Genomic DNA, 25371 nt, shown 5'->3' with positions numbered 1-25371 from the left:
TGAAATAACTTGTCCTGAATCATACAGTTGGTGACCTTCGGGCATAAGCCTCAAAGCCAGGTTTCCCTGAACTAATAAGTGCTGGGAGGGACTATGCACTGTGCTGGGTCCAGGGGAGAAACAACCAAGGCAGCGCAGTCCCACCAATGACAGCATCCACCACAGCTGTGTCCTTTCCACTCTTCACTGTATTATAAACCAGAGCTTGGAGAGACTGTGTGATTCAGACCAAAATCTGGAGAAGAGTTTATATGAGAGAGAGAGAAGCTAATGGTTATTCTATAACCCAGACAAGAAATTGCAAGGATGAGATGGTAAATGGGGGTTAACTATCAACCTGAATGATAACTAATTGGCGGTGGATTGAAGGGAGAGTTACTAAAAAAGATGTCCTTGGGGTATTAAGTTGGGGTGACTGCATGGCTGGTGATAGCAGGAACCAGAAAGAAGGGGAGACAAGAATCTTTGGAGGTTAGATCCAGTTAGAGCATTTTAAATAAGTAAGTTTTATTTGGTAGACCTACCTGAAAATCTTAGCACAAGTCACTGGTGACAAATTCCAAGAATATTCTGTGGGTGTGCTTTTAATTGGAAAAGTCATTTATATGCAGAGCCTGAGAGATATTGGACAGTAAGCCTGATTTTTTTTTTTTTTTTTTAGTTTCCACTTCTCCTGCAAGAAGGCATCTGCATTGTTGAGTCTCTGCAATTTAATTAGATGTTATAGCTATGATTAACGTGTTTTATTTATGGCACACAGCAACATAAAGGTCCCGGCTGCTTTACACTTCACAGGAAATATATTTGACAGCTCTGGACTCAGACAACTTCTATTTAGATTTGTGGGGTTTCTCCCATCTGCTATATATTAATTGAGCACCTAGGATTCTGAAACAGGTTGAATAATGGAGTGTATCCTTTGAATAATTTCAGGAACCTATTATTGTCTCTGTGACACCCCTTGGAAAATTATGGTCTCTGTGAGATCACTAGAATAAGATGCTGAAGGGAGAAAAAAAACATCAGCTATTCTGGCTGACAAAATTCTGGGTCCTGCAGCATAATGCATGCTGTCATATCTAGATAGAAGATAGGATGATGAATTCCATGCTTATTAGTAAAATAAGGTTTCCCACAATCTTATAACCTCGCATGTGGGTTTTTGTAAGTTGAAAAAAATGTCATAGAACCTTGCAGCATTAGCCCTGTCCCCACCACAATAACAACCCACCTGCCATAAAAGTCAGTGGGGACTACTTGAAGGGTGGGCTTTGGTATTGGTCCTCAGGGATAGCAGCCAGGGTCCAGGTTTGCAGCACTGGCTCATCAACATGTAAAAACTCTCCCCTGAGTCTGGGAACTTCTTCTAAATTAGCGTTGCCATTCTAAGTCCAGCTCCATCATCCTTGGGATTCTGCAGTGGCAGGCGATCATGCTCCATGGTGCCAGGTCTGCCTTGGGGTCTTGGCAGAATTGCAGAGAGCGAAAATGACATGGGTGGCCTCAAAGCTACTTTTTCTAACCTTTCTCTTAACTCAGATCTCTACTTGCCTTCCTCTTCCTCATGTCCTTTTGTGTTCAACGGGCAGGGGGAGAGAGACAAACATTGATGTGAGAGATATACATGGATCAGTGGCATTGAACCTGAAATTTGAGTACTGTGACTGGGAATCAAACTCATGATCTTTCAGTGCATCAGACGATGTTCCAACTAATTGAGCCATGCCAGCCAGGGCCCATGCTTCTTTTGATAAAATTGCTACCCTTTCTGACCACTGAAAATTCAAATTCCCCAAGGGCTGCTGACTTCAAAAACAAACACAAAAACAAATATCATGTACCAGAGACACTACTCCTCACTCTTTAATCTTTGCAGCATCTTCCTGTGTCTTCATAGGTGACCACCTGTCTCGGTTTGCCTGGGACGGAGGCATTTCCTGGGACTTTCACTCCTAAAACTGGCACTGTCTCTCCTTGGGAACTGAGGCACAGAGGAGAGGCCAGGCTCTCGAGGTCATAGTTCTCCTCAGGGATTTGTCTACTATTCCCACCAAGATCTGCGGACCCCAATCACTGGCCATTCTGCCCTGTCACTTGGCTGTACTAAGGGTCGGTTTGAGGATTGATTTGATTAAGAAGTGACACTAAACTTAATTGCTGAGACATATTTGCATCTCTCAGTGAGCTGTAAAAGTGGCTAGTACGAGAGGCAGTTCTTGGTGGGCATGTGGGGGATGGTGGTGATCACATCTCCCGACTCCTCCCTTGTGCCAAACAAGACCCTCCTGCTTCCGAACATTTGCAGGAGGCCTTGCCCCTGGGGGATTTAGTATCACCAAGTGCGGTGGCTGGGAGATTGTGGGCAGGCACAACATGTGTTTTGGAGGCACAGATCAGTCTGAATCATGACTGGGAAGAGTTCCCTCTAATCTTGACTTTCTAGATAAAACCTGCCACTCAAACATTAACAGACTGATCTAAAGATCTCATTTTCTAGGAATACTTTCCCACACAGCTTTGTTCTGTTTTCAAAGTGCTCACATTTGTATTATTGACAATGGTTGTGTGTGTGTATGCGTATAAGTATATATTGTATGTATATATGTAAAGCATGTGTGTATGCATATAGACATATGTATGTGTGTACATGTGCATACGTGTGTGTGGTTAGTGTGTGTGCATGAGTATATATGTGTTTGTGTACAATTGTGTGTGGATGCGGATGTGTTTAATATTTATCCCAACAACCATCAGAATTGTTTTTTTCAGTCTTTTGGTGCTAGAACAGCAGGAGTTGAGCAGAGTTACCATAAAGCATTAAAACTTGAGATGTAGTACCTGCATCTGTTTCCAATTTTAGTCTACAGATCTGAAAGGTGGGCTTGAGATCAACCAATTGGTAATATATAATTTCTGCCACTGATTTTTTCTTTAAGCTGTTGCTCCCTTCAGGTTTTCTGTCCTTGGGCCTGCTGCTCTTCACATTCACATGCCAAACTTTTTATATATTTTTTTTCTTTCTTTCTTTCTTTTTTTTTTTAAATAAATCTTTATTGTTCAGATTATTACAAATGTTCCTCATTTTCCCCCCCTCCATTGCTCCCCTCCACCAGGTTCCCACCCCACCCTCTGCTCTTTCCCCACCCCCCATTGTCCTCATCCATAGGTGCACAGTTTTTGTTCAGGCTCTTCCCTCACTCCCCACTCCCCTTTTCCCCTACAATCGTCAGTCCGCTGCTTTTAATATTCTCTCTTTGTCTTTTGCTCTTGGAATTTTAATTATGATGTGTCTTAGTGTGGTCCTCTTTGGATTCTTTTTGTTTGGAGTTCTGTGTGCTTCCTGGACTTGTAAGTCTATTTCTTTCCCCAGGTGGGGGAAGTTTTCTGTTACTATTTCTTCCAGTATTCCTTCGGTATCTTGCTCTTTCTCTTCTTCTAGGACCCCCATAATTCTGATGTTGGTTCGTTTGAAATTGTCCCAGAGGTTTCTTACACTATCTTCAACTATCTGAATTCTGTTATCTTCTTGCTTCTGTGGAGGAGTGTCCTCTGGCTCTTTGTGTTCCAAATCTTTGACTTGATTCTTGCGATCTTCCATTCTGTTTTTAGGACTCTGTATAATTTTTTTTTCCTCAGACAATGTATTCTTTATTTTTAGTTGATCTCTTTTCATCTACTCATAGGTCTCATTTATTTTAATTGGCCTTTTCTAGGAAATTCTTGAAAAACCTTATAACCATGGTTTTGAACTCTATATTCAGTCACTTCTTGCCCTCCATTTCTTTTGTTTGTGATTTGCTTCCTTGTCTAGGCATTTTCACAGCTTCCCTGAGTTGGCAGGGTGGCTTTGTGTGCTAAGGTGTCCTATATGGTTGAGTGGGTCAGCCTCCCAGTTACCTGAGGTGGACAGTCTTGGTGTAGCCCTTTGTGGGCTGTGTGTGCAGTCTTGTTGTTAAGCCTTGTTGTTGTTGGTATCACTGGGAAGTGTTGATCTCCAAGCCAATTGGCTATGAGGATCAGAAGTGTCTCAATTAGGAGGGTTTCTGTATTCCACTTGGATGGGGCGGAGTCTCGGGGTGGCACAGCCAAGCTTTGGTGAATCTCGCAAGATTGGTTGCAGGTGCGTGCACCTCTTTGGTATAGGCGCAGACAAGCTTTGGATTCCTGTCTGTCCCTCCCTAGGAGAGTCCTATTTGCAGCGAACGAGAAAGCTAGCCACTGGAAGGGCTTCTGTGCTCCATTTGGATGGGACCGAGTCTCGGGTGGTGCAGACAAGTTTTATTCAGCCCCTCCCTACGAGGGTCTGGTTTCTGAGTCCCGCATTAATGGCCGCTGGCTTCACCACCATTGCCTGACAGTCTGGCCTCTCCCTGTCTGGGGCCGTCTATCAGAGCAATAGGGTGGTTCTGTTTTCTTCCCGAACAAGAAAGCTAGCCACTGCGTGCAGGGAGTAAGTCAGTAGCGAACTCGGCTAGCCCTCTTCGCACTTTGCAAATAAGCCAGCAGCAAAGTCAGGCAGCTGCCTTTTCGCACGCACACAGTTCTCTGTATCTTCACAGTTCCTGAGGTTCAGCGTGCCTTCTCTTTCCTTCCCAGATGGTAGAGCCTCCTCTCAGCCAGCCGTCCGGCACTTCAATGCGATGTTTCCCCTGTTTTCCAGTTCTAAATTCAAATTTGTTGTGGTATGCTGCATTTAGGTGTCTACCCTATGCCGCCATCTTGGTTTCTCCCAAACTTTTATATTTATAACTACTCTCACAGGATAAAAATATGTGTAATTATATGTGCTTTCCCCCTTTTAACCTCTTTGCTCTTTGGCAGTGTTTGGTTATTTGATGACTTTCCCCTTGCAGGTTCGCTCACACAGTATGACCTATCAAGTGAATCTCTTGTACAAGATCCTTACCTTAACTGAGTGTGACACTGTGGAGAGACTGAGACCAACCGTTTTTCACAAACAAATAATGATCATTTGTAATTAGAATATCAATTGTATGTATGGAAATGATGCTTCTATGTTACTTGAATGTGATCAGAAGCAGTTGACTTGCCTAAGTAGTTTTAAACATTCTTCCAATGAACTCTGTACACTATTAATTTATTTTGTAAATGTTTGCTTCCTAGATAACATAAAAGAAACTTCTACCTCCTGCAAAGGCAAATTAGATTTTGTTGTTGCTGTTGTCTTTAAGTACTTGAAGCACTGCAGCAAGGTTATCACAGAGGAAATTGTCCAACAAAGAATTAGTATTTGTTGGATCTCTTCAAGAGCCAGATGCTCTTCCAAAGTGCTTTATGTATATTAAATTTAATGCTCATAATGGTCCTATTAAGTAGATACTCTGTGATACCCATTTTACAGATGAGCAAATTCAGGCTTAGAGATACTATGTTCCTTGTTTTACTCACAAAGCTGATAAGTGCAGAAGCTCAAATTCAAACTCAGTACTGGCTACTTAACCAGATGATAGATGATAGATAGATAGATAAATAGATAGATAGGGTTTATTCATTGACTATTTACTGAGCATACAATAATAAGGGTCACCCTGCCCTTGGACAGTCTAGTGACAGCAGAATGATTATAAACTGATAAATTACTGTACACTGAAACAGATATTAATATTTAGGCAGGAAGAAAGTACTATGAGAGAGCATTAGCATATTTTTCCCAAGGGATATGTGTGGTGCTTTTTATACACTTGCCACTTTTCTTCAGCAGTACATTTAGAACAGGAAATTAACATATTTGAGAAAGGAAAGTATTAAAGTCATAAAAGTTTTTTTTTCTAAATATCCTGTAGCTTGTGCGGAAATAGTTCATTCTTAATTAACCCAATTAATATAAACTTTTCAAATGACCCAAAATGCTGACTATGGAGCTATACTAAGCCACAATTATAAGATTTTCTTACCTAAGCCAGCCCTCTTTCTGCTCTCAAAAAGACATGAATAGAGAAAGCCACCAAATGATATTTACTTTCTCTTTCTTATCTTTTTTAAGCCTGTGGATTGGTAGGTAAGAGCCTAGTCTCCAGTTCTTGTCCATCTGTTCTACTTACTACCCGAGGACCTAGGATAAATTTCCTATAGAGTTGTTGTGAGGATTAGATATAATGTACATATGGCTGCTAGCAGTGCTTAGCACTTAATAAGTGCTCAATAACATTAAAGTACACACACGTTTATAACTTTAGACACACATACTTAACATAATATCAGAACACCTTCGTTGAATAAGAGCAACTCTATCATAATGATCAACCACCATAATCTTTGTGGGAAAGAAGTGCATCAGTCTTTGACTCTTTTGAACCTTTCCAAGCTGAGGATCATAACTACTAACAGTGGGCTCTTCATGTAGCCTCACACAGCTCTCTCACTGCACAACTTATTCTCTGTGAGGTTTAGAGCTAAGAATTGACAGATCTTATCTTGGTCACTAATTCTTATCCTTCTACATCACATAAAAACCAGTCTACCAGGGTCTACGTTAATTAATCTAGAAAGGCAGAACGAGGTTGTTGAGAAGGCAGGCATCAAGAATCATGAGTTCTAATCCAGCTGTACAACTAACAAATTTACAATATGAACAGGGCACAGCCATTCTTGGTATTTGTTTCCTTATACATTAAGCAACAAGGAAATAACAAGATTATTTCTAAGGGATTTTACAAGTATAATGATCTGAGTTTCTGAGCAACTTATTTGCACTAAAATATATTATAATCTAATACCATTGATAACATTTATTCCCTGATAACACCATTTGGCCCTTAATCTAAAGGAATTATGTGTCATTTAGGAGCCTATGTGGAAACCTAGACTAGATAAGCCTAGAATAACTGATAGGCATAGCCAACTCTCGGTTATCCAACAAAGTGTTTAAGCAATTTATCAGCAAGCTGGGTCAGGATTATGTTCATGTAAACCTCACAGAGAAAGACTTTCATATAGACTTGGGTATAGGCCATTGTGCAGTGATTATGCACAGATAACTATATTCCTCCCCAGGGCAGGCATTTCTTCCATTTGCAGTCTTGCAAGGGTCATAATTTAGCAACTATCACAGGGGATAGAGCACATATCATGAGCAAATTCATGTATGCAGTGCAAGCCAAGATTCTCTCTTAAAGAGGATTTGTAATCAACCATAAAATTGGACATACCAAAAATGCTATCAATTTTGATATCTCATAATGGGTGGGGATAGAAAAACAACTCAATAATCAGAATGCAGCCATGTTTAACTCACCAGCCACTGAGTTGCTAAATTTCCATTAAATTAACTAACTTTAAAGCTCCCTAGGCTTACTACTGCATGGGACTGCTAACAAAACAAATATGTATCTGGTTATTTAGTGAACTATTTTCTTCCCAGCTTTCTGAATAAAAATATATCCCTTTACTATATGGCATCATTACAGAAGTTTCCATTTTTATAGTTTTATGCCATTTTAGTATTTTATTTATGCATTTGGAAGTGGTAATAAAATTATTTGGATCCTCCTTTCCATATTGATTTCTATGAGTATCCTTTTTTAAAAAAAATAGCAGGAAAAGATAGAAATATTTTCAGGATAGGGATGTCTATTCTTAGTATATTTTAATGTATTTTAGAGAATGCTCATATCCCTCTGCCTTCTTTGCCAGCCCTTACCTCCTTAATTACATCCAGCTTTAACCAGATAGATGCTTGTTGAAAAGTCTTATTAAATTAATCCATGTCGATGACTTCCTCAAGTTTCAATCTAAAAAACAAAACTCTAAAAGCCAGAGGCAAGGAAACAGGGCACGGATGGAGCTCAGAGGGAAGGGGGAAGGGATGCTGTCAGAAATTAACCAAAGAACTTACATGCATATATGCATGATCTGTGGACATACTTGTATTAAGAAAGAAATATAGACTCAGTCCAAAGTAGGAATAAATTATAAACTTTCAGGGCTAAAGGAATTCCTATTAACAAGTGTTTGTATGTCAATGTGGATACCCTGCATGGAACAAGAACTCCATGGGAAAGCAGTCTGTTTTTTTGTTCTTATCTTAAAAGAGAAAGTAAGAAGAGATAAAACTGCCTTATTCTTATTAAGAAGTTATCCCAAGGGACTAAAAGCACTCCAGTGATCAATAATAGGTTAAGGAGACTAGCATAAGCACTCAAAATATCCTTAAGAGAGACAAAGAGAGACCCTGAACAATTTTTGAGATAAGGGTTAAGAATTTTTTTGGAAAACAATTAAAAACAAATTTAAGGAATGTTTGAAATAATACATTCTACAAACATTCTTCTATTTCTACAGATCTCTCTGTAAGCAGTACCTCTTATTTTCCATTATACTGTTCAATTGTGTAATTTATATTATTTTAACTAAGCACTGTTAGTAGTATAAATGAAGAAGTATGACACTGCCTGGATCTGAGGCAATGGTTCTGTGCACTGATGAAGAGAACAAAGTAAAAGGTAGATTAAACCAGGAGACCTGTTAACTCTGCGAAGCCGGAAAGAATCCGAGTCATTGTTGAAACCAGAGATAGAGCTTCAAGGCAAAAATGTTTTATTCAAAGACCATGGATTCTGCTGTTCATAAGCTAACTGTGCTTGGGGACAGCAGAGCAGGGATGGGAGAGGGTAAGCCTGAAGTGCTGCAGGGATGGGATCGCACACCAGCCATGTGTGGCTCAGCTGTTCACTGTGGTGAGAGCCTAATGGTCCCACAGCCCTCTTGTGGCAACTCTAAACTGCAGGCATAGGGCCTACACTGGGATAATGGGCCTCTCCAGGTCTGGCCTAGAATTTCCAACCCTATTAAATGAAAACTAATAGAACAAAAGCCAGAAAGTATTCTGGGCCTAGAGAATAGTGAACCATTGTTAGGGAAACATATAAACACCTAAGTTTTAATATTAAAAAATAAATGAGAGAAGGGAATGGATAACCAAATCACACAGTTTCCCTTTTAAAGGAGAATTCCATACATGAACAAGTCACGTGGAGGCAAATTACAAAGAAGTTACATGCACACTGAAAATAGAGTTTGTATTGTACAAAGTTTCTTTTGTCCTTTATGTTCTTTTAAAGAACTATAACTAGTAAAAATATATAAATGCTTAATAAACACCTCTGAGTGACCAAGTCAATGATTGAGTGAATAATGAAAAGAATGATTAGTCAATGAACAAGGCTATTTTTCTAAGCTTCAGCCAGGGATAAAAATTCATCCTGCCTATCAGTTATTTATAACCCTTGCTCTCTGTGTAACCCAGATTTGGCGAAGGAGCGGTTATATAAGTTGCCCCCAGGGCTCACAAAATGGTCATTTCTTAAACTCTTAATATCTGCCTGTTTCCTGACTAATGATTGAAGCAGTGTTCGTAAGGGTCTCTGAATGCCTCATTGCTAAATTCAAACCTTTTTTTTATCTCAGTCCACATCCACCTTGCTGAAGCAGATGACAGAATGGAACACAACCTCTTAAATCTCCTGATCTAATCTGTACAATAATAGTAGGAATATGAATCACAAGATACAACTGAAGTGGGTTTGAAATGCACTCAGTATGAGATCCATATTTAGTTTCCCCTTTACTTGGGTTAAAATGTAAGCTCAACCTGTTTAGAGCGACCTTCTCTGCCACTTCAGTGCCACTCTCAGGTGTGCTGACCATCTTTCAGCCCTATTTGTCTCATCAGATAGAAGTTTCTTCTCTGAGCAAAAGCAAGCAAATCAGGCCTTCGTACTTCTTTCCTGTAAATTGGTGGTTATATAATCTGTCCTTGGGAATAGCTGAGAGGGAAGGGCACTGTCTCCTTTAAAATGTCTGCTTACAACTCTCCTTGCCTTGCTTCTGCCTAATTCCAACACAGAGAAGCTTTAGCATGTCTGGGAAAAGTCTCTCTGTGTTTTTACTACTAGTAAAGATAGTTTCTCCAACTATTATCTATGCCATTGTGTTCAAGTGATTACTTTGAAACTCAAAAGCCAAGAATTAATTTTATTTTTTGCATTTTGTTATAACTACTTTATAGGGATGTGTGCATCTTTGATTATATTCTTCATACATTCCACTGATAATAAAATTATTTATTATAAAATATTTGACATATAATAAGAGTGACCTCCAAAAAATTATGCCAATTTTTGAAATTATTGCTAGTGTATGAGAATCCCATTTTCCTACATTCTTGTTAATACACTACATTTGAAATATATATTTATGGTTTTTAAATTAAAAATGAAATATTTTGTGTATAATCTATATTTGTTTGATTACTAGGGAATTTGAACATTGTTCCATAAATTTATGGTACATCTGAATTTTTAAATTATTAGTTGTCATCAATTAATTTGCCCATTTTGCTAGATCTTTATTGACTTGTAAGAGAGTTTTTCATTTGAAGAATACTAACTAATTGACTGTTGCATATGGAAAATATGTTTCTGGTTTATTTTTTACCTTTTTATGGTGTGTGAGAAATTGAAACTTACAATTTTAAAATCTGATTTTGTGAATTTTTTATCTTTGGTATTTTTATTTAAGAATTATTTTTTTCACGCAAGATGATAACTGTTCCCTTATGTTACATTTTAGTTGTTTTATGGTTTTATTTTTACATTTAAAATTTAATCAATTTGTTATATTTAGCATTGACTGTGAGCTTGGGGTCATTTAATTATTACTTGTTCCAGCATCATTATTTAATAATCCTTTTCCCCTTTGATCTAAATTCCATGTTTTTCATATAATAAAATTGACAGAGTCTGCTTCTAGACTCTGTTCTGCCTCTCAATACACCAATAACACTCGACTTCACCCATGTGAATAAATACTTAATAAATACTGATATCTGGTAGGAAAGCCATCCTTTATTACTATTTCTTAATTTTTCAAAATTTTCCTGACTAGTACAGTTACTCTTCCAAATAAAATTTAGAAATGCCATTCTAAATGTTAGCATTATATTTTAGGTCATTATTTCTCACCCTCTTCACTTGAAGCCCCACCCAATCTATTCTGTTCCCTAGTGCCGTGGTCGGCAAACTGCGGCTCATGAGCCACTTGCGGTTCTTTGGCCCCTTGAGTGGCTCTTCCATAAAATACCACGGCTTGGGTGAGTCTATTTTGAAGAAGTGGCATTAGGAGAAGTTTAAGTTTAAAAAATTTGTCTCTTTCAAAAGAAATTTAAGTCGTTGTACTGTTGATATTTGGCTCAGTTGACTAATGAGTTTGCCGACCACGGACCTAGTGAATCTTAACCTGATTATAGTTCAACTGAAAAGTACTAAATAATAATGATGATGGCAATAAATCCTATTTGCCATGGCTTCTCAAAATTTCAAATGTTTATATTTTAATATGATACTAATTTCAGATTTGTCACTCAAGAAAATGAACATGGAAATTCTCCACTTTAAGAAATGTCACTGTCTTTTCAGAGTGTAGAAGGTGAACATCATGAGAAAGCTGTGGAACTACTCAAGGCTGCTAAGGACAGCGTCAAGCTGGTGGTGCGATATACCCCGAAGGTCCTGGAGGAAATGGAGGCTCGCTTTGAGAAGCTTCGGACAGCACGGCGTCGGCAGCAGCAGCAACTGCTAATTCAGCAGCAGCAACAGCAGCAGCAGCAACAAGCACAGCAAAACCACATGTCATAGGTGAGAAGAGCCTTCCTCTGTGCAGGGAAAGTCCATTGCATATTCCAGTGTTTGTTTGTTTGTTTGTTTAATGTATTTTGATTGATTTCAGAGAAGAAGGGAGAGGGAAAGAGAAATAGAAACATCAATGATGAGAGAGAAACATTGATCAGCTGCCTCCTGTGCATGCCCCTGCAGGGGATCTAGCCTACAACCTGGGCATGTGCCCTGACTAGGAATGGAAGAGAGATCTCCTGATTCATAGTCAATGCTCAACAACTGAGACACACCACCTGGGCTAGTGTGTGTGTGTGTGTGTGTGTGTGTGTGTGTGTGTGTGTGTGTGTTTTAATATGGTTTCTTAGCTGGGATAAAATTATTATATTTAATAATTAAAAATATAGTCAAGCAAATAACAATAATCTCAGAAAATGTAAACACAACAGATGCTGCTTAGTGTGTCATTCAGCCACATTCTTTGTAAATGCAAGGTATTTTGGAAAATAATATACTTTGGGAGGACCGGGTACAGGCACTTGATACCTTTTTACAAATTAGGAAAATTCAGCCTCTCTGCAAACCCAGATCCTCAGGCACAAAGCCAGATGACTATGGTGGAGGCTGAAATCCAGCTCCCGGCTTACTCCCATGGCCAGTAACAGACTAAGGCAAAGCGCACAGACTAAACAACCTTTAGTGCTGAGGCTAGGAAGACCCTCTTTGGAATATTGAAATACAACTGGTTAGGAAACTGTTTCACTGAAAAGAAAGAAGTAGAGACTTGCCATTGTCCATGCTAGGAAAGATTTTGAAAGTATCTTTAGATGTTCATTTAGAATGTGCCTAAGATGCATCTGCCTTTTCCTATATTCCACTTTGTGGCAAAGAATACTCATATTTTTCTATATAGCTTAAGAAAATTCAAGGAAAAAATCTTAAGAGTCTTTGAAGTATCTGCTATGTGCTAGGCCCTTCTCACATGTTATTCCTCACCCTCAAAAGAACTCTTTAATGTATCATGAAAGCCCACTTTTTTTAGATGAAGCTCCAGTAATTTCAGTGGAGTCCCCACAACCATAGTTACAAGTAGCACAGAATTGTTTTACTTTTTGCTCTACCAGGTATTTCATCTGCTAACATCAGGTATTCTGGAGTCATATAAATTTATCTTGCTATCTTTTGGAGGCCACAGCTTATATCGTTGGATATCCCTACACTATGACATCTGAAAATATTTGTTTGAAATGAGGTTCAAATGCTCTTAGAAAAATGACAAGGGGTACTGGTGATTTTAACTCTTTCAATGTCAGATTATTATTTGCACAATCAGAAACATTGGATATGACATGAGACTTTCAATTTTTTGTGACAATTATGAAAAGCAGAAGCTGCATGGAGAAGTCAAAAGTATGGGATTTTTCCTCAGAGAGTTGGGAATTCAACAATCTATCTTGTTTTTATAGCCTTTTAATCTTATATATATCTTATTTTGGTGTCTTTATCTAAACCTCCATTCCATTCTAAAAGCTACATTTATTCAACAATGAATTTTATTTAGCACTACGATGGGCAAGGTACTGTTCAATGGGCTGAAGAACCAGCACGAGCTAAGAAAAATTCTCGCTCTCTTGGTGCTTACATCCTGATTAGAAGAGATAGTTAATAAAAAAAAAGTAAACTAAAATATCCTAGAGGGGCCAGTATTTTGCAGAGTTAAAATTAGAAACTGGTTAGATCACGACTTTCAATTAGGTGATCAGGGAAAACTTCTCAAAGGAGGTGACATTAAACTTGAAATTGATTAGGAGAAGCCAGGAAAGAGCAGAAGAGAAGGAAAAAAACAGTGTAGTAGTTCTAAGGCTAACATGAGCTACTTGATATTTGAGAAACAGAAAGAAAGCCAGGATGGCAAGGGAATAATGAGAAGACAGTGAAACAGATGGGGGCCAGGTCACAGAAAGCTTTATAAATCACTGAGGGAAGTTAGATTTTATTGCAATTGAAGCCACTCAAGGTACTTAAGGAGGGGAGTGACATGATCTGATTTAGGTATTAAACATGATAACTCTGGCTGCTATCAAGAGAATAGATTATTGCAGGGTAAGAGTGAGAACAGAGACCAATTAGGAGGCTAATAGTTAGTCGTCTAGACAAGTGATGTGGTGGTTTGAAATAGGATGATATCACCAAGAGGGAATGCCATGGATGCACATGGACAAGTTATTTTGTCCATATCCTTCTCTCTCATCCATTCCGAATGTAAAGGTACTTTACATTCTTTTACATTTATACTTTCAAATCCTTTTAAACGTCTCTTTGCTAGTAACAATTCACTATTTTTTAGTCAAGCATTGACACTCATTTCACTAACTCATTTTCTTCCATCCTCATATTATAGACTTGTACCAATTCTTCTCATTGATATGCCACTGGCCCACAGTGCCGGAAGCCAGTTCCAGCATGTCGTAATTGCAAGAGTTTCATCGAAAGGTTGATGAAACTTGGGGACTCAACAAGGGCTGAGTCACATATGTTATCACCTGCTGGGAATGACTGAAAGGCATTTCCCCAAACTTGAAAGGGATGCATATATTGATTGCTTGCTGCCAGACAGCTAAGGCACCTTAATCTACATACTATTGCCTCCTACTGGCCAAACATCTGATTGGTTATTCCCCAATCTGACAATGGATTCTGTACCTAACCCTACCCTTTGATGTGTATATCTCCACCTTGCCTTAGGACAAATTGTGTCAATAAAAGCAAGGGATCCTGAGTCAAGGAGAACTTGATTTCTTCAGCATGCTTCTCTGCCCTCCCCCCCCCCCAATGACTTTCAAAATTATGTTTATGTTGGTCTCTGGATTCTTATTTAATTTATGCACAGTGCCTTCTCCAGGTTCATGAACCCTTCTAGATGCTGGATCAGGACCACCAGTGTTAACACAGTTAATTTTTTTCTGAAGTATTTTGAAAGAAATATGTTACCATTCTGACTTTTGATGTCTGACTAAAAACTTAAAGCATTATGCTCACTCAATCATCTTTGGAAGTATACAACTTGGCCATAAATATTTGCTGGGCCATAAACTCAACATCATTTCTCTGTTCTATCAGCCTTCATTAAACCACTTCAGAATTTCCTACTGCCTCACCACCAAAGACTAACATTTGTAATAAAAGGCAATTACAAACGATGTTTTTTCTTTGCACATGATGTGGTAAAGCTCTATTCAAGTGAACATTACATTTATATAAAAATATATACTCGCCAAGACAACACTTTCAATCTTACACAGGCATGGACCCTTGACATAAAAATGTGGTGACCATTTCAAGCACAAGCAGAATAAAACTACCCAGTGTAATTCAGGGATTTTATGGTGAATTTATAGTCAGAGACCTACATTAGCTCTTACTCAACTTTTAATTAATTAAGATTTTTAAGGATTAAATGAGATTTGCTACACTTGCTAACTCATGCTATGGTGGCTTTTGCAAAGACATTTGAAGCTAATGTGACATATTTACTTTGAACAGATCTCTGATATTTTTTAAGTATGACAAATCAAGAAAAGATTAGCTAAAGCAAAAGACCTGTCAGATATTACCTTGCTGCTTATACCACAAAATATAATTTCTATTCTCTAGAAATAACTTTTTAAAAAATCTGAGATGCTATGAATTATGGAGTAATTAGCATGGTAACTGGTAAATACAAATGGAAAAATATGTTGCATGCAGATTGTATGGAGAGAATGTCCCTTATACCTATTTCTAATGTTAAACTCCATTTAAGTAAATGCAGTTGTTTTTTTCTCCAGCTTCCATGTTTGCTAATAAGAAAGAATAGATTACATTTTCTAAAATGTAGTAGATATGATCACTATACAATTATATCATAGAATCTTAAACAGAATGTATGATCCATGTATTCTTTTGAATTAGTGTGTTTAAAATCTATATTCACTTTTCAAAATTTTATTTTTTAATTACAGTTTACATTAAATGTTATTTTGTATTAGTTTCAAGTATATAGCATAGTGGTTAGACAATCATGTCCTTTATAAAATGGTCCCCCCAATAGTGCAAGTACCCACCTGGCACCATAGGTAATTGTTGCAACATCATTGACTATATTTCCTCTGCTGTACTTTACATCCCCATGATTGTTCTGTAACTACCAATGTGTATTCTTAATCCCTTCACTTTCCCCCACTCTTTCCCCCAACCCTCCTCCCCTCTGGTAACCATCAATCTGTTCTATGTTACTGAGTCTGTTTCTGTTTTGTTTGTTTACTTTGCTTTTTAGATTTCATATATAAGTGAAATCATATGGTATTTATTTTGGTCTGACTTATTTCACTTAGTAGAATACCCTGTAGGTCCATCCAAGCTGTCATAAATGGTAAAATTTCATTCTCTTTAATGGTCAAATAATAGTCTATTGTATCCAATAGTTTATTGATGGGCACTTGGGTTGCTTCCATTCATGGCTTTTGTAAATATTGCTGTAATAAACATAGAGATCCATATATTCTTTTGAATTAGTGTGTTTGAAATATTACATTAATTCAGCTTTAAACATCTTATTTTTTAAAGACTGACTTTATATACATCTATAAAATATGAAAATATATACTTTATATTTTACCTAGATTCCAAATAATAACAATAGAAAGAAAGAGGAGTACTTCTAGAGATGTCAGCATTATGAGGAAGTCTAGGCCACAAGCCTTTTTTATTTCTCTGACCTTCTATTGCTGGAACAAGGATGAAGAATTCATTTACATTCAAAATCAGGCAGGATCTTAGCAGATGTACAAAAAGCAGGAGGCATTTGCCAGAGGCCTCACCAACTCTTTCTGTGTCCTCCTGCTATTCAGGCTCTCATTTCCTTATTTTGTCCACTACTGAATGTTCTATACCTTCCAGCATTGGCCTCAGCCATGGCTGGTTGGCCTGATCCAGGGAACATGCCAGAGCTACCAGCCGCTCACTGGGAGGACCAGGTCTCAGAGGATGACCAATAAAACTAAATCCAAGGAACCCAAAGTAACCAAACCAAAAAACTGGACCAGAAATAACCATCATAATGCTGGATGCAAGAACTTCATATATGTCCTGGCCGGTTTTGCTCAGTGGTCAGAGTGTTGGCCTGGGAACTGAAGGGTCTTGGGTTGGATTCCAGTCAAGGGTACCTACCTCGGTTCAGGCTCAATCAGGGCCTGGGCAGGAGGTAACTGATCAATGTGTCTCTCTCATATCAATGCTTCTGTCTCCTCCTCCTCCCTTCCATTGTTTCTAAAAACCAATGGGATATATATCTTTGGGTGAAAATTAACCAGAAAGAGAGAGAGAGAGAGAGAGAGAGAGAGAGAGAGAGAGAGAGAGAGAGAGAGAGAGAGAGAAAGGAAGAGAAAGGAAGGAAGGAAGGAAGGAAGGAAGGAAGGAAGGAAGGAAGGAAGGAAGGAAGGAAGGAAAAAAGAAAGAATGTCACATAAATTAAATGGTTTAATTTTCACAATAATTCTATGAATAGTACCCTGTTTTCCGAAAATAAGACAGTGTCTTATATTAATTTTTGCTCCCAAAGATGCGCTAGGTCTTACTTTCAAGGGATGTCTTATTTTTTCAAGAAGAAGAATACGGTACACTTTTTTTTAAATATATATATATATTTTATTGATTTTTTACAGAGAGGAAGGTAGAGAGATAGAGAGTCAGAAACATCGATGAGAGAGAAACATCGATCAGCTGCCTCTTGCACACCCCCTACTGGGGATGTGCCCGCACCCAAGGTACATGCCCTTGACCAGAATCGAACCCGGGACCCTTCAGTCCATAGGCCGACGCTTTATCCACTGAGCCAAACCAGTTTTGGCGAAGACCACATTTATTGTTAAATGAAAATAAAGGAAATTTATTACCTGTATATGGTATGGTAGTACGGTAGTTGTCAACACAAACCAGATAAACTGTGAATCCTACAGTATCAAGAATTTACTCATTTATTCAATGATAATCATGTCATCATCTTCTGGAACATCATCATAACAATCCAATTTCTGAATTTCCTGGTGAATTTCTTGTGACCCCATTTCTTTCAGAATCAGTGGACCAAATCTCTCATGTTTAACCTCAGGGGGCCTTATTTTAGGGGGATGCATTATATTTCACTCAGAAGGAAACCTGTAAATAGGTCTTATTTTCGGAGGATGTCTTATTTTCAGGGAAACACAGTAGGTACTGTTTTTAATCACATTTTAAAGAAGGAAACGAGTCAGGTTGGATTTAAAAAATTGACAGAATGTTTTTCGAAGTTTGTAAGCAATAGGGCAATGATTCAAACCCACAAACATGGGCTTCAGAGCTTCTGTGCTACTTGGCCTCTTTCTTCAGTGGCACCTGCCCTCAGATTCCTGTCTCTCCTCACAGACACATTCCCATGGGCTTTCCGGAAATTCATTCTCACACTAATTGGAGTTGGAGCTATCCAACTCACCCTCACCACTTACTTTCAAAGCAGTGCCCCATACTTCAAAGTACTTCATTATCACCGCCTATTAGTTTCCCATGATTGCCCTAAAAAAATTACCACAGATTTTGTTACTTAAAAGGACACAAATTAATTATCTTGTACCTCTGTAGGACAGAAGTCCAACGTAGTCTCACTGGGTTCTAGGAGGCTCTGGGTGGAATTCATTTCCTTGCCTTGTCCAGTTCCCAGAGGCTTCTTGCATTCCATGCCTTGTGATCCCATCATCCATCTTTCAAACCAGCATGGCGACAGAGAACTGCTCTGCATTGTGCACTGCATCTTTCTGAATTCTATGTCCATCATCACATCCCCTTCCCTGACTCTCTTCTCACGCCCTCTTCACTTTTCATTATATGGGGCCTACCTGGACAATCCAGGTTAAGATAGGGTAACCTGACTATTTATTTAAACATCAGCTGCTTAGCAACGTTCATTCCATCTACAGCCTCAATTTCTCTTTACCATGAAATCTAACATATAACATACTCACTGGTTCTAGGGTCCATTATTCTACTTACCACAATGGCCCATTTAAAAGTTAGCAAACTGCCTGGTTGGCATGCCTCAGTGGTTGAGTGTCAACCTATGAACAAAAAGGTCACAGTTGGGTTCCCAGTCAGGGCACATGCTCAGGTTGTGAGCTCCATCCCCAGCATGGGTTATTCAGGAGGCAGCCAATCAATGATTCTCTCTCATCACTGATGTTTCTATCTCTTCCACTCTCTCCCTTCCTCTCTGAAATCAATAAAATTATATTAAAAAAAATAAAAGTTAGCAAGGCAAATTAATCAATGGAATTTAAACTAATATGGGGAAAAACACTAACCTATTGAATTATAAATCTTGGGAAAGAGGAAAATATGAGCAGACTTGGGGCAGATGGTTCTTCTCCTTGGACACTACAGTGGCCCACATCATGGGTGCACAGAGTTCTTTCAGCTTCCAGCATGTCCCACAGGCCCACTCCCCTTTTTGATGGATGAGGAGATCCAAGACTCTTAAAATGTACTTGTTCTGAGATCCATTCCCTTGGGACATGTAAATATATGTATGATAAATTTATTAAAAACAGAATCTCTAAATTTCTGTCACTTGGGACTCACAGGTCATTATTTAATCCAAGTTTCAGTAAAACAGTCTGTTGTGGAGATTAAATAAGCATAAGCATGTAAAACTCTTACCAAAACATGTGGCAAGTACTAGGTTACTAATGCGGATTTTGTAATCAAAGAAAACACGATAATTTCAAGAGAAACATCAAAGTGCTTTATTCAAAGCAATGCCCATTGCTAGCTACACATTTACCCCATCTTTTAGTAATTTGTGGATACCGTCCCAATAGCACTTGTCTTGTATTGAGGCTAACGATTCAGAGACCCAATTTTCCACTTCTTCGTACCTTCTGAAGTGCTGTTCAGAAAGTGCCATGGATCGGAACAAGTGGTAATCTGAAGGAGCAAGGTCTGGTGAATACAGTGGGTGGGTTAATACTTCCCAGGCAAGATTTTTTAATGTGTCTTTAACTGGTTTTGAAGTATGTAATGGTGCATCATCATGAAGCAAAATTACTTTGCCATGTCTTCTGGCACATTCTGGTAGTTTCATGATCAAAGCCTGGTTCAAAATTGATTATTTGTTGTTGGTAGTGATCAGTATTAATGATTTAACCTTGTTTTAGAAACTCATAATACACCACATCTTTTTGATCCCACCAAACTCAGAGCATTGTCTTCTTTCCGAAGCGATTTGGCCTTGATATTGATGGTTGACCTGGATCAACCCGTGATTTTGCATGTATGGGATTCTCAAAATAAATCTACTCTTCATCACAGTCATAATTAGATCCAAAAAAGACTTTCTTTGGTGCCATTGAAGCAACATTTCACTGATGACTCTTTGGTTTTCCATTTGTCTTTCATTCAGTTAATGTGGCACCCATTTTCCTTCTTTTAAAATCTTTCCCATTGCTTGTAAATGATCAGAAATTGTTTGCTGAGCAATGTTTAATCTTTCTGCAAGTTGTTTTTTAGTTTGACATGCATCATCATCCAACAGTGCTTGTAATTTTTGGTCTTCAAACTTTTTCGGTTGACCTGCATGTTCTTTATCTTTCACATCAAAATCATCACTTTCAAAGTGTTTAAACCAGTGTTGACAAGTATCTTGAGATGGAGCATGTTCACTACAAGCTTCCCAAAGTATAAAACAACTTTTTCTATGAATTAAAACTTCCTGCAAATGCTCTTTTTTTGGCACAAAAATCAACATTTTTAAGCATAAAAATATCTATGATGTTAACACCTTCAGCAAATTTGACATGAAGTTTTGAAGCTTGCTGTCAATACAACAAAATAGCATGCATATTAAATCACATATATATCAACATATGTGTAACTCCATCTATTGAAAAAAATCTGCATTAGTAACTAGTACACCTAGTAAGTGAGCACCCTAGTAGTAGTAGTCATCACAGTCACCCGTGTTGGAGGTGATGTCATAGGTAATGTCTTACTAGGTGTCTTCTAAAGAAGCACAGTGGCCTCATGCTTGGTTTCAGTTCCACTGTGTGAGCCCTCGGGTTTTGAGCCACATCACTGAAAGGCATGGCAGTTAGAGAGTGCATGTACCCCTCTCCACTACACCCCCCCCCACACCCATAGATGCGCGCACACACACTCACACACACACACACACACACACACACACACACACACTTTCACATCAACCAGAACAACTTGTTAACATATGTTTTGTATATTGTGCTCTGCATTCATAGAAATAAAAATATTTGCAGCTTTAAAATCAAAGGTTGAAAACCAGTGTTCTCTCTGAAGGAAATGTCTCATCAAGGTGGAAGAGTGATAGGTCTCAGGAGTGTTTGGGGAGGCTGCTCCCCCAAACCTGACCATATGGGCAGCTGCTCACTCTGTTGTAGCTGATGTCAGGCTGGTCTTGTGGGAGAAGAAACAGACCTAATACGTACCTGCTTCGGAGAACACCTCTAACTGCCCCTCAGAGTCATATAAAGCTTAACTATTCTTTGCCTTCATGAAAAACAAACAAACAACAACAACAAAACCAGCTACCTGGAATTGGGAGGAAGAAATGTTTTACATTTAAGATGTTTCCAAATTGGTGTTCTTTATTTCATTTTAGGGAACAACTAGTGTCTTTTCCATCCTCATTCAGCAATTACTTCCTTTGCAAACATCAGTGTTTGTTTTTTGTTTTTGTTTTCATATATGGAGGATTGTGTATGAATGATAGAACCCAAAATAATCCTCGCTGTTCTCAAAGAGAACATGCTCTATTGATATTTTTAGCAAATTGTTAAATGAATGTTAATCACCAATTTCTCTTCACTCTTTTTCCTCTTTCAGGTACTTGAAGTAAAGCTACTTGATCAAACATCCGATAGTCACAAATTTGAAACCATACGTCTGAATCCCAGCACATAGTAAAAAGAGAAGACAACACTGATCATTATACCTGTCAAGAAGCTGTGAACGCGTGGTGTGTAAATTCTTTACCAAGGCACCTCGACACCTTCTTTATCTGGGCTGCACCCGGGCTGCCTGCTGCTCTTCACACACACAGACCTTCCGTTCACTGCAGTGGGAATCCTCTGTGTGCCATGGAGAGGTTTTCCCGTCTGCAGACTGAAATAGTGTAAAAATAAAGTCCATGACTTTCAGATTAATCACCAGGGCCAGGATTAAGTAAACCTTGGGTCTATAGTTTTCCCAGAGATGAACAAAACCCTCATTAAGCTATAGTTCAAACTGCATCAGTTCAATATTGTCACCACTTAAAACCTACACATTGCCCCTTACCCTGACCTGTTTCACGTCCATATTGCTGAGCTGTCAGAATTAGAAATTCAGTTAATTGCAAAGTCAACATCTTTTGCCCTTCTTGAAAACAAGTGATTATACTATATTTATACACTCTTCAGGTTCTTGAAGCAATTGGCTTTTTATTTTGTTTCCTTGAATTTTATTATGCATTAATAGAGTAGGCTGATATAGCTTAACCTTTAGTTTGCTAGAAGCAAGGATAGAAAAATCTAGTACTGTAATTTTTTTTTAATTTAAGCATTGCTTGTAGCTATTATTAATTCAGCAGAATATAATGTATATTTATTCCACAAAATATATATTATTAGAGTGTATTTGTTACAAACTTAGGTCTTTCCTTACCAAATATTATGAATCTGGTAAGAGAATATTATTAGCAAAGGACCTGGTTTCATGAACTGATCCTCATATGATATTTATATATAACCCTGCCCTCAATATTATTTTTTGGTTTTATATTTTTGATTGATAGGCTCTAGAGAAATCTACACTCTTTCTGCCTACATTGATGTGCTGTAATAGAAGTCTATTTGATATTTTAAAGCTTACAGCTTTAACAAAAACTAAATTATAATACGTGTGCGTGTATATATAAACAAATATGTATGTCATACAAAGTTTACATAAATTTCTTCAATTATAAAATGGAGATTTTTGGCAATCTATGATCCAAAGTATTATCCCTTCTAAAATTAGGCATATGCGAACCAGTGATACTAATATTGTGAATGAAAAGACACTGCTGCTTCTAGGGGGTAAAGATACCGCCTTCATTCCACAATTCATGTAAGTAAATAGACAATGAGGTAATCATCTTTCAGAATCTATAATTTACTGGAAAATGACCTGTTAGAGCCACATGTACAGGTTATAACTTTTTAGCTTATGGTAAACCTAGGCACATAAGTCTGGTTTTACTCTATGGAATGAATAGGGAGCAATAATTATTTGGGCATTTAAATATCTTAAGCACACAAGGGTACCTGAAAAAAGAATAAATATCCAGTAGAAGTATTCTAGGTAGATCATTAAAACTGAGGCAAGTATTTGAATATCCCCTCTTCTCAAATGCAGAAATTGATCACCAAAGGTAAAATAGAATTCTCACATTTTAGACAGCCCTCCAAATCAAAAATCTATAAAGCTCAGTTTAGGAACTGTTTTCAAGAAGATAAACAAATCAGGATTACCCCACACATTTTAGTTTGCCCTGTCAGGTGACGATGTCCTCAATGCCAAGTTCTGCCTACTCTTCATAGCCCATCACCCAACAGAGGATAAACAGCAAAGAAACTAGGAGTTATACCAACTTCAACAAGATTCTGCTGTAGTAACAGATTCTCAGGCTTAAAAACATCATTTTTTACTAGACAGAGCTGGGTGGAGGGCAAGGCTAAGGACTCTGAATATTGTGTAAAATAGGTTTGCAAAAGAAATAAGCATGACTAAAGAGAACAAATGGAGACCACTTGAGTATTATTCAGTTTGAAAGAGATAGTTCTCATTTTTATAGGAAAAGTTTAATAAAACATATATTTTAGTTATCATTTAACAAAGAAATATTAAAGGTATTCAGGCAATGCCACTGATTCTCAGAAAGAGAAGTCATTGAACCTTTGTAATGAGGAAATGGTCATTTCAACACATTTTAATACATTGTATAAATTTGGAGCTTAAGGTATGTTTTTATTTAGCTGTATTTGGTTAATGTTAAATTATCATGTTTTAACATCAATATACATATTTTCATGGAGTTACAGAACAATTAACAAATGAGCAGATACCTTACATTTGTGTTTTCTAGAAGTTTTTGTATTTTTGTGCTTCATTTGCATAAAGATAAATGCTAATACATTTTTGCCAGGCCCTTTGTCACAGTGGATGGGCAATCCATCACACGTAAGACATTTAAGAACAAAGTACATATCCCAGTGTTCCTGCATACAAGTGTCCAATCAAATGGACACATTTCTTTAGTAAAATCTAGTTGTTGAAATGTAAATCTTCCCCTAAAGTTTTAGTCAAAAGTAACTACGCCCAAGACTTAAAGAGGGGAGGGGAAAAATAAAAGCTCAACCGGTGTGTTTCAGTGGTTGAGCATCAATCCATGAACCAAGAGATCATCAGTTTGATTCCTGGTCAGGGCACAGGTCCAGGTTAAGGGTTTTATCCCCAGTTGGGGACATGCAGGAGGCAGCTGATTGATGTTTCTCTCTCATCAGTGTCTCTGTCTCTCTGTTCCTCTCCCTTTCTCTCTAAAATCAATAAAAACATGTTATTAAAAAGCAAAAGACTTAGAACACTTGTGGTTCTCTAAAGTCTCCCTGAACCTATAGGGAATGGAAAAAATGACAACTTGTCTTAATTCTCTTTATTATTAATGATCATGTTAATCACTATTCTTATGTCCAAAATCATATTAAAGATATAATAGTTACTCTTACTTGAAGCTCAGTTTCTAATATAATAAACAAATTAGATATTAAAAGTTAAGGGAGTAGGGGATCTGTTGTTACTATTCATCAGTGATCCCAGTGAATTTTAGTTCTTTCTCTCGGTTAGGTTGGTGGCTGGATTTTTCTAAACTCTTTTTTTGTTTGTTTGTTTGTTTTTACTTTGAAAGCAAGTACATGTACCCAAACTTTTTCACGGGGCATTTATGTTTTAATTCTGATACCATTTGAAATTGAAATAGAACATCCTTGGGGAGTTAATGAGTTCAAATTACAATTGACTTTGGAAAGAATAAAAGACTTTCCATGCTTCATGTAATCAATAGGAAATTCTCTATGTGAATTTTGTAAGACAATGCTAAGATTTAAATACAAAAAGTTGGGACTTCAAAGCTGGCTCTAAAGAACTTGCTTAGAGATGAATCACACCAGTTTACAAATTCAGTTTTCAACCAGGACAAATCAAACGGGTCTGACAACAGTTTATTTAACTCAGTAGTGTCTGTAGGACTCTAAGACATTGTTATGTTTTGTGGACATTATTTTAAACATCTATAGATGTTTGTGGGTATGTGAATAATACCTGAATTTCTCAACTTCTAGCTAGTTTGTGTTTATCCTACAGACTCAGCCGGTTAGACCAGCTGTAGAAAGCATTGCAGAGTGAAAATCAACACTCTAGGATTCAGGAGGCCAACTTAAGGCAACATCTCCCCAATCTTGGGATAGTCCTACCCATCTCGACTCTTCTCGATCAAGGACTCAATGAGAAAGGACTGTCACTGTCTTGTGGACTGCCTTATTCCTGGCATCTGATATATAAGGTCTGGCACAATGTAGGCAATCAATATTCATTGAATGAATGAATGACAGAACAGGTGAATACA

The 25371-nt window shown here is 37.9% G+C and overlaps 1 protein-coding gene across 2 annotated transcripts in view; it reads left to right on the top strand.

Annotated features, from left to right (window-relative positions):
- LIN7A (lin-7 homolog A, crumbs cell polarity complex component) overlaps positions 1 to 24120 on the top strand; it is a 145433-nt gene extending 121313 nt beyond the window's left edge. For both annotated transcript variants that reach the window (XM_036457797.2, XM_036457796.2), the window contains 2 exons: positions 11436 to 11654; positions 21555 to 24120. In XM_036457797.2, coding sequence (XP_036313690.1) covers positions 11436 to 11654 — 219 coding nt within the window. In that variant the 3' untranslated portion in view covers positions 21555 to 24120. The remainder of the gene's footprint in view (positions 1 to 11435; positions 11655 to 21554) is intronic.
- The last annotated feature ends 1251 nt before the right edge of the window (positions 24121 to 25371 follow it).

The sequence above is a fragment of the Pipistrellus kuhlii genome, unplaced genomic scaffold, assembly GCF_014108245.1.
Source record: "Pipistrellus kuhlii isolate mPipKuh1 unplaced genomic scaffold, mPipKuh1.p scaffold_m20_p_3, whole genome shotgun sequence".
NCBI classification, from domain to species: domain Eukaryota; kingdom Metazoa; phylum Chordata; class Mammalia; order Chiroptera; family Vespertilionidae; genus Pipistrellus; species Pipistrellus kuhlii.
This window is presented reverse-complemented; position numbering and strand designations above follow the sequence as displayed.